We start from the raw sequence: 10,374 nt of genomic DNA, 5'->3' as shown, positions 1-10,374 counted from the left end.
AAGTGGGTATGACCCTGTCTCTATAGAAGTTGATGTAATCAGTAAAGCAGTCAACCTGTCTGTCAATGTCCATACTGTTCTCCTCTGTTTCCAGCAACACATTCCAGTCTGTACATTCAAAGCAGTCCTTTAGAGCCTGTAACAAGTCTCCAGAAGAACTAAGGTGTGGTCTGATCGTCCTATTGGGGGCATGGCAGTAGCTCTGTAAGCTTGTTTGACATTTGCATACAGCAAATCAAGGGTTTTATTTTCTCTGGTGACACAATTAAGAAACTGTGTAAATCCAGTCAGGTGAGAGGAGAGGGAAACATGATTGAAGTCTCCTGATATTATCAAGAATACATCTGCGTGTTTAGTCTGTATCCTAGCAACGAGGTAAAGTAGAACTTCACATGGAACTTCAGCAGTTGCCTTGGGTGGAATGTACACAAGTATTGTTATGATATGACTGAACTCCCTTGGTACAAAACATGGTCTCATACTAACTGCCAATAATTCAATGTCTGGACAGCACATCTTCTCCTTGACAGCAAGAAGAAGAAGATTACTTTATTAATCCCACAATGGGGAAATTCAACCTCTGCATTTAACCCATCCTTTTTTACACACAAGTGAACACACCATGTAAGGAGCAGCGGGCAGCACATTACTGCACCCGGGGAGCTGTGCAGGGGGGTTAGGTGCCTTGCTCAAGGGCACTTCAGTCCTGGACCGGTCAGTACCGGGATTCGAACTGGCAACTCTCCAGTTGCAAGCCCGATTCCTAACCTCTCGGCCACAGACTGCCCAAACTGGTTCAAGTCGTTTGGTGATAAATAGTGATAAGGGGATGCTTGCAGGATGATTGCCATGGTTCTAAACAAAAGAAAGAACAAATGACAATGTTTTGGCTAAACAAATAATACATCCATTCTTTAGATCATATTAAATGTGTCTGAATTAAAGAAACAAGAATTTCACAATAATGATTAACCAAACTCATAGTCCTTACTATTAATTAACAAATCAGATCAAATATAACAAATGGTCCATTAACCTTAATGTTAGACACACAATAATTCAAAGGAATATAAAGAAACTACTTCCATTGAAGTTCAAGTCAAAAGACACATGGCAAACACCTGCAAACACCTGACAAACGCTAGTGTCTGGGAACAAAGAGGAGGAAGTGATCTTCAGGCCTCTATTTATAAGGTGGAGGTACCACAACCCTGAGCCACCACTGGTTGCCTCCTCTTAGTGGAGAGGAGGAGAGGAACTGGCACTTTCTAACAGCCGCCCCCAGATTTGAGCAGCAAATACGTCTCATTTAGCTTCATCATCAGCAATTCCAGGCAGTGGGATTAATCTGGAAACAGGGCGTAAAGCCTGATTTCCACTGGGCGCGTTACTGCAGCGTCACGCCAGCGCCGCGTATGCCATTGCAAATAGGTAACACTCAAATCAATGAGAGCATTTCCACCGGGCGCGCTGCGTAACGTTACAGCAGCGTCACGTCAGCGTCTCTACGCAAGCATTAGGTAGGACTTCTATTTCTCCGCGAGACGCTGCCAAATCGCGTGAATCTCAACAGAGCAGATCGCACCAGACAGGGAGTCTGACTCAGAATCAGCGTAAAACACTTCCGCCCCTTTCAAAATAAAACACAATACGCAGTTCATGCAGCCTTCAACGACTTCACATCAACATTATGTTATGACCGGGGCACCAGATCAGCAATCAATCAATCAAAGGGTCTCAGAGGATCGGCGACACGGACGACAAGAGACTGATTGTTGAAGTAGAACATCATACAATCATTTATATATTTAACATATTGTTTTTATAAGGATAGATGGTCAGATCAACATATCTTTCACATCATAGAAGCAAAGTAAGTTGGTTGTTGTTGTTGTTGTTTACTTTATACACACAGTTTATCCATAGACTGTATAAATAGAGTTTAGAGTTTATCACGGGATCTTGCGGTCTCCCGTATGGTCAGGATTATCGCGTGATCTCGTTATCTCGGGTGTATACGACCGGCTCACTAAGCTGACGTGCTGCTGCTGTAACGCGCCCGGTGTGAATTGACGCCGGGCAGAAGACACAGCAAAAACGCTGTGGAGACGTGCTGCTGCTGTAACGCGCCCGGTGGAAATCCCCAGTAAGTATTCTCGGCCTTGGATAATGACTTTAGCGCTGTAAACTCGCCCATCCTTTCCAGGGCAGGTTTCAGTTATCCTCCCAATAGGCCATGATGCTCGAGGATACTGGGGGTCAACTATCAATACAACCTGACTCCCTCTACGAGAGACAAACCTTCTGAACGCCATTAAGAATGTATCTGCATCCATACTGTCAAGCAACTCAAGATGTATACAGTGGGTTGTTAAGCATTTGAAGAGTATACACCATCTCTTCTTTGTACGACGGCCGACTTTTACTGTGAAAGGCCCAAAGCAGTCTATGCCTGTGGACCAAAAGGGGGGCTTGAATAGTCTGAGACAGGCTGGAGGAACATCTGCCATTTTGGGAATGACTGGATTGGCTCTCCATCTCTGACAGTCTTGACACTGGCGTTGATGCTGACGAACGGCTTGGCGACCATGCAGGATCCAGTACCTGTGTCTTATTTCTGCCAGGACATGCTCAGGGCCTGGGTGAAGCAATTTCACATCATATCATTTATTTATTTTATTATCATGAGTTTGGTTATGGGATGTTTTGGATCCAATATAATAGGATGTATGTTGTCATGGTCAAGGGTCTCCACTCTTCCAAGTCGACCTCCCATTCTGATGAGACCGAGATCAGGGTCATATTCAGGAGACAGGGGGAGTAGTTTGCTACTCTTTGGTATGGATTTGCCAGTTTTAAGGGCATTGAACTCCTCAGGGAGGCATTCTATTTGGGCCCTTTGCAGAAGATGCCTCTCGCTATGTTTGAGTTATGATCTGCATCTGCCGCCCCATAAAGCATATTCTTTTCCTTTATTAGATCATCCCAACTGTTGGACTTGCACAGGTCATTTGACGTGACTGTACCACAGTTTTCTGAGAAAGCTCTTGGAGGGTTTTACCCCGTGTTAGGTCATCAGCTGGGTTATTCTTCGAGTCAACATATCTCCAGTTCTTTGTGTCAGTCAGAGTCTGAATTTCCGCTATCCTTGTACCAACAAACACCTTGTAGCGACAGGAATCAGATGTTAGCCATGACAGGAGGACTGTTGTGGAATCTATCCAGAGGGTCACTGATTGTAGAGGAATAGTGAGTTCAGAACTGAGAAGGTTAGCCAGCTGGGCACCAGAGAGGGCTGCACATAATTCCAGGCGAGTGATAGATAGCTGGCGTTTAGGGGCTATATGAGACCTGGCCATAATGAAGCTGACATGGGTGTGATCATGTTCGTCTTTAGTCTGAAGGTAGGCACCAGCACCATACACACGTTCAGAGGCATCACAAAATATCTGCATATGGGATTCTGAGGTAGCTGCATTGGTAAAAGAGGGTAGATAACAACCGGGAAAGCGAATGTCAGGGAGATTCTTCAGTTCCATCTCCCATGCTGGCCATTTCTCCAACAAGCTATCTGTTTTGATGAGGTTATTCCATCCTCTCTCCTGCTTCCATAGATCCTGTACCAGGATTTTTGCACGGGTTGTGAAAGCGGTCAGATAGCCCAGAGGATCATATTGGCTTGCCAGCCCTTTATATATATTCCTCATTGTAGGCTGGTGGTAAGTGATGTATCTGTTCTTGTAATCCAGCATGTCTGCAAAGCAGTTCCATTGGAGGCCAGGTGTCAGCTCTTTGGGGTCTCCATTGTCTGAGAGCCACAATTCAATAGTTTTTGACTTTGCATCAAGGGGAAGATTGTGTATTACAGCTGGATCATTACTAGCCCATTGCCTAATATCGAACCCACCATCTGCAAGCAAAGGTCTCATTTTGTCAATGAGGGATTTGGCTTCATGAGAGGAAGGGAAACTTTGCAGGCAGTTATCAACATAAAAACAATGCTGGACAGATTGAAGGACCTCCTCATTTCCGTCACAGTGATCTTGGACATGTCTGTGGAGTGCATAGGTAGCACAGCATGGGCTTGGGAAGGTCGTTCCAAATGGCAAGACTTGCCATTCATAAACACTGGGCTCCTGGTCCTGCTGCATACATTGTTCAATCTTTGTCCCATGTATTCGAAAGAGCAGCCGAATACAATTATGTGTTTGGTATTGTGTCCAACAATGTGATGTGGGAAATACCAAGTCTCTTGAACATATCCAGACTGAACAAGCTTATGCAGCTCCTCCTCATATTTATAAGAAAGCTTGGGATCTTTGGACAGGCACCTTTCTGTGGGACAGAGAGGGGGCAGGACAGCTTCCTTTGGGGCTTTAAGGACAGGCATGTTGGAAGCTCTTAACAGTGGAGTGGCATAGCGCATTACACCATCTATCTCTACTCTAACTGTCTTAGACTGGAGTAGAGTGATGGCTAGATTGTCTTGTTTCGACCTTGTAGCTGTCTTTTCATTATTTATTATTTTATTTATTTATTTTGTTCCTTTCATGAAAGTGGACAACAAAATGTGTACAGAGACACACTCTACACCTTCATGATTAGAAAGGAGCAGCAAGAAGAAAACATTTCTTATGTTTGTCTGCCCCCTACTTGAACAATAAAAAAAAGATGGTCTGACCTCACATACAATGGATTTTCAGTAGCCTACACCAACAAAACTTTGATTATAACAAAACACTTAAAACAACAAAAACAAACAAGACAAAAAACAAACAAAAACCCATACAAGCACATGTTATTATCTCAAAAACAAAAGACCAAAAAACAACTGATCATAAACAATCAGTTTAAGATTGTAGTACATAGACAATTTTTTCTGCATTTATACATTCTTTTTAAATCTATTAATGTCTGTACAACCTTTTAAATCCTGTAGTTGGGAATTCCATATTTTTACACCACCAACCGAAACACACATTTGTTTTAAAGTAGTACGAGCAACTTGGTGCTTAAAATTAAATCTTCTTCTATGATTTTCTTCTTCTGAAGTGAACACAAATAGCTTTTGCAGATTTACTGGTAAAACTCTGTTTCTGGCTTTGAACATAATTAACAGTGTCTGGAGTTCTATTATTTCTGTAAGTTTCAATAACCCCGATTTAATAAATAAACGATTGGTATGTTCCAAAAAGTTGACTTTGTGGATGATTCAGATTGCTCTTTTCTGCAATAAGAACAAAGGCATTATATTGCTCACATATGTATTACCCCATACTTCTGCACAATAATTGAAATAAGGCAGTATAAGTTAACAATACAACATTCTCATTGTTTTGCAATCTAAAATATACTTGACTTTGTTCAAAATTAAAATATTCTTTGACAGTTTTTTCTTAACATAAAATACATGCGATTTCCATGTCAAATTGTCATCCAATATAATACCCAAAAACTTAAACTCTGATAGCTTCTCAATTTTAACTCCATCAATGGATAATGACACTTCCTCTTTACTTCTTTTAGCGAAGACAATAAACTTAGTTTTTAACAGATTTAACGATAACTTATTTACATGAAAACAAATTTTAAGTTTCACCATTTCACTTTCAATATTTTCAGATAATTTTTATTATAGTTTTTAAATGATCTCCTGAGCAGAAGAAATTTGTGTCATCTGCAAACAAAACAAACAATTTAGAAACTTCACAAATCATCATCATTTATACATAAAATAAAAAGTTTCGGCCCCAAAACGGAACCTTGTGGTACCCCACATTCAATCTTCAAACGTTCAGATGTATTGCCAGCAAAATGCACATATTGTTGTCTATTATGTAAATAGCTGGTTATCCACTCTAGAACAACTCCTCTCACACCATATGTGTTCAACTTAGCAATTAAAATTGAGTGATCTATTGTGTCAAATGCTTTCTTTAGGTCAATGAATACCCCTAGTGTATATTTCTTTCTGTCAATTGCTGTTGTAATTTCTTCTAATATTTCCATTATTGCCGGAGCAGTAGACCGATTTGTCCGAAAACCATACTGACTCTCAGTCAATATATTATTTTTTCAATAAATGTATATTTATTAATTATATTTTTGAACAAACAACTTTTCTAGCACTTTTGAAAATTGGGGAAGTAATGATACCGGTCTGTAATTGTTAAAGCTGTGTTTATCTCCTGCTTTGAAAATAGGAATGACCTTTGCTGTTTTCATCCTCTCTGGAAAAACACCTGTTTTAAATGAAAGATTATAAACAAACATAGTGGTTTAATAATACAGTCAATAGTAATTTTTACTATTTTCATGTCTATTCCATCACTATCAGTTGACGCCTTATTTTTTGTTTTAGCTACTACAGAAGTAATTTGATTTTCACTAACCTCACCAAGAAACATTGACTGCATCACTTTATTTTCCCCTTTCCAGCTACTTTCTGATTGACCATCAAATCAAATCAAATCAAATTAATTTTATTTATATAGCCCAAAATCACAAATCACAGATTTGCCTCAAAGGGCTTCACAGACTGTACATGGTACGACACCCTCTGTCCTTAGACCATCGGCCAGGGAAAAACTCCTTTAAAAAGCCCTTTTAGCAGGGGAAAAAAGAAGAAGAAACCTCAGGGAGAGCGACAGAGGAGGGATCCATCTCCCAGGACGGACAGACGTGCAATAGATGTCGTTGTACAGGGCAGGTCAACCGAGTAGAGTAGAGTAGATAGAGGTTGGGGGGGGGCAATAGAGAGGGAGAGAGAGAGAGAGAGAGAGGAGCAGGAGTTCTTGGGGGGGGGGCACAGCAGCAGGTGATGAAGCGCCACCATTGGCCAGTAGTGATGGTGAGTGGACCAGGAGAGGAGCATTCCCATCTGGGGCCGAACCAGATCCACGGCAGTGAGACCAGCAGGAGTGATGGAGCAGGACCACAGCTCCACACCCTGTGAAGAGAGAGCAGAGAAAAGTGCGAGTACTCTGGGAAAATAAAAGCTTGTGTCATGTATTATTGGGACAGAGAGAAAGAGGGCCCCGGTGTATCGTGTCCCCCGACACATTGGGCTTATAGCGGCATAACTAGGGGCTGATCCAAGGCAGGCCTCGGCCAGCCCTAACTATAGGCTTTGTCAAAGAGGAAAGTTTTAAGTTTACTCTTGAATAAAGAGAGGGTGTCTGCCTCCCGAACTGAGACTGGGAGATGATTCCACAAGGGAGGAGCTGATAACTGAAGGCTCTGGCTCCCAATCTAGTTTTAAGGACTTTAGGAACCACAAGTAACATAGAATTTTGGGAGCGTAGTGCTCTAGAAGGGTAATATGGCATTATCAGGTCTTTAAGATATGATGGTGCCTGACCATTTAGAGCTTTGTAAGTAAGAAGAAGGATTTTAAACTCAATTCTGGATTTTACAGGGAGCCAGTGCAGCGAAGCTAGAACAGGAGAAATATGATCTCTTTTCTTGGTTCTTGTTAGTACACGAGCCGCAGCATTTTGGACTAACTGAAGAGTTTTAAGGGATTTATTGGAGCAGCCTGACAGTAAGGAATTACAGTAATCTAACCTTGAAGTAACAAAAGCATGAACTAATTTTTCTGCATCCTTTTGAGACAGGATGTGTCTAATTTTTGTAATATTACGTAGGTGAAAAAATGCGGTCCTTGAAGTTTGTTTTATATGGGAGTTAAATGACAGATCCTGATCAAAGATAACTCAGAGATTCCTTATGGTGGTATTGGAGGCCAGGGTAATGCCATCGATGCTAATTAAGTCTTTAGATAATGAGTTTCGGAGATGTTCGGGTCCCAGCACAATCACTTCCGTTTTTTCCGAGTTTAACATTAGGAAGTTGTGGACCATCCAGGTTTTTATGTCTTTAAGGCATGCATTAAGTTTGGCTAGCTGATCAGTTTCACCTGGCTTGATTGATATATATAACTGAGTGTCATCAGCATAACAATGAAAGTTAATTGAATGTTTTCTAATTATATTACCTAGAGGGAGCATATAAAGGGTGAATAAAATTGGTCCAAGCACAGAACCCTGTGGAACACCGTGGTTAACATCAGTGCGCACGGAGGATTCATTGTTCACATGAACAAACTGGAAACGGTCTAATAAGTATGATTTAAACCAGCCCAGTGCCATTCCTCGAATGCCAATTACATGTTCCAGTCTCTGTAATAGGATACGATGGTCAATTGTATCAAATGCAGCACTCAGATCTAGAAAGACAAGGACTGAGACAAGTCCATTATCAGAAGAAATTAAAAGGTCATTTGTAATTTTTACCAATGCTGTTTCTGTGCTATGATGAGTTCTAAATCCTGACTGGAAGTCCTCATATAGACTATTGTGTTGAAGAAAATCACAAAGCTGATTTGCGACTGCTTTTTCCAGGATCTTAGAGAGGAAGGGGAGGTTAGATATTGGTCTATAGTTTGCTAAAACGCCAGGATCTAAATTAACCTTTTTGAGAAGAGGTTTAATTACAGCTACTTTAAATGATTGTGGCACATAGCCTGTTAATAATGACAAGTTGGTTGCATCTAAGAAAGAAGTGCCTGTTAAAGGTAGAACCTCTTTAAGCAGCCTTGTTGGTATGGGGTCTAGGAGACAGGTTGACGGTTTAGATGAGGAAATCATTGAGGTTAGTTGTTGGAAAGTGATGGGAGCGAAGCAATCTAAATATTTATCAGGGTTTGTACCCGTTTCTAAGGCTCCAGGGTTTAAGGATGCCTCAGTACCAGTTAATGGCAGGAGGTAGTGAATTTTATTTCTAATAGTTATAATTTTCTCATTGAAAAAGCTCATAAAATCATTACTAGTGAGGGCAATAGGAATACATGGTTCAATAGAGCTGTGACTCTCTGTCAGCCTGGCTACAGTGCTGAAAAGAAATCTTGGGTTGTTCTTATTTTTCTCAATTAATGACGAATAATAGGCTGATCTGGCTTTACGGAGGATTTTCTTATATGTTTTAAGACTGTCCTGCCAGGTTAAAAGAAATTCATCCAGCTTAGTTGAACGCCATTTCCTTTCGAGCTTTCGTGAAATTTGCTTCAGATCACAGGTTTGAGAATTGTACCATGAAGTTAACTTTTTCTGTTTTTTTTATTTTTTTTTAGTGGGGCAATAAAATCTAGCGTTGTTCGCAGTGAATCTGCAGTACTGTCAACAAAGTTATCAATTAGGGAGGGACTGAAGTTAACATAGTCCTCTATTATGTTGGAGCACAACAAAGAGTTAAAGACAGGTGGAATCACTTCCTTGAACTTAGCTACAGCACTATCAGATAGACATCTAGTGTAGAAACTCTTGCTTATTAGCGAGTAGTCCAATAGCAGGACTTCAAAAGTTATTAAATATTGGTCTGATAACACAGGATTTTGTGGGAAAACTATTAAATGTTCAATTTCAATCCCATACGTCAACACAAGGTCGAGGGTGTGGTTAAAAGAGGGAGTGGCTTCATGAACTTTCTGATTAAAGCCAATCGATTCTAGTAAGGAGATAAAAGCAGTACTAAGGCTATCATTATCAACGTCAACATGAATATTAAAATCACCTACAATAATTACCTTATCTGTAATTAGTACTAGGCTTGATAAAAACTCAGAGAATTGTGATAAAACTTCTGAATATGGACCAGGAGGCCGGTAAACTATGACAAATAGGATTGGCTGTTGGTTTTTCCAGGTTGGGTGTGAAAGACTGAGAACAAGGCTTTCAAATGAGTTATAGTTTAATTTAGGTTTTGGGGTAATTAGAAGGTTTGACTCATATATCGCTGCAACTCCTCCTCCTCGGCCTGTGCCACGAGGGATATGAGTATTAATATGACTAGGAGGAGTAGATTCATTTAGGCTGACATATTCTTCATCACGCAGCCAGGTTTCAGTTAGACAAAGTAAGTCAATATTGCAATCTGATATTAACTCATTTACTAATAAAGCTTTAGATGATAAGGATCTAATGTTTAAGAGTCCACATTTAATTATTTTGGGTTTTTGTTTATTTGCAGTTGAAGTTTAAATTTTTATTAGGTTATTTTGGGTAACTCCTCTTCTGTTAGAACCTGGTTTAAATAACTTAGCTTTGGGAGGACGGGGGACAGACACAGTCTCTATGGGATTTTGGGTGGATGACTGCTCAAACGGAAGGCAGAGAAGTGTTTTACACTGCGACTCTGCCTCCTGGTCTCAACTCTGACTTGTCACGGGTTTGGACCGCTAATAAACTTGGTCAGGTTGCTAGATATGAGAGCGGCTCCATCCAAAGTGTGATGAACGCCATCTCTCCTAATAAGACCAGGTCTCCTCCAGAAAGTTTGCCAATGATTAACGAAGCCCACGTTGTTTGCTGGACACCA

The 10,374-nt window shown here is 40.7% G+C and overlaps 1 protein-coding gene across 1 annotated transcript; it reads right to left on the bottom strand.

Moving 5' to 3' along the window:
• Positions 1 to 8,670: 8,670 nt before the first annotated feature.
• LOC131976578 (uncharacterized) lies at positions 8,671 to 10,021 on the bottom strand (the record flags this gene model as incomplete). The annotated part of the gene is made up of 1 exon (XM_059339676.1): positions 8,671 to 10,021. A coding segment is annotated over one exon (924 nt), but the record flags the coding sequence as incomplete, so codon positions are not given.
• Positions 10,022 to 10,374: the final 353 nt, after the last annotated feature.

The sequence above is a fragment of the Centropristis striata genome, chromosome 8, assembly GCF_030273125.1.
Source record: "Centropristis striata isolate RG_2023a ecotype Rhode Island chromosome 8, C.striata_1.0, whole genome shotgun sequence".
NCBI lineage: Eukaryota > Metazoa > Chordata > Actinopteri > Perciformes > Serranidae > Centropristis > Centropristis striata.
This window is presented reverse-complemented; position numbering and strand designations above follow the sequence as displayed.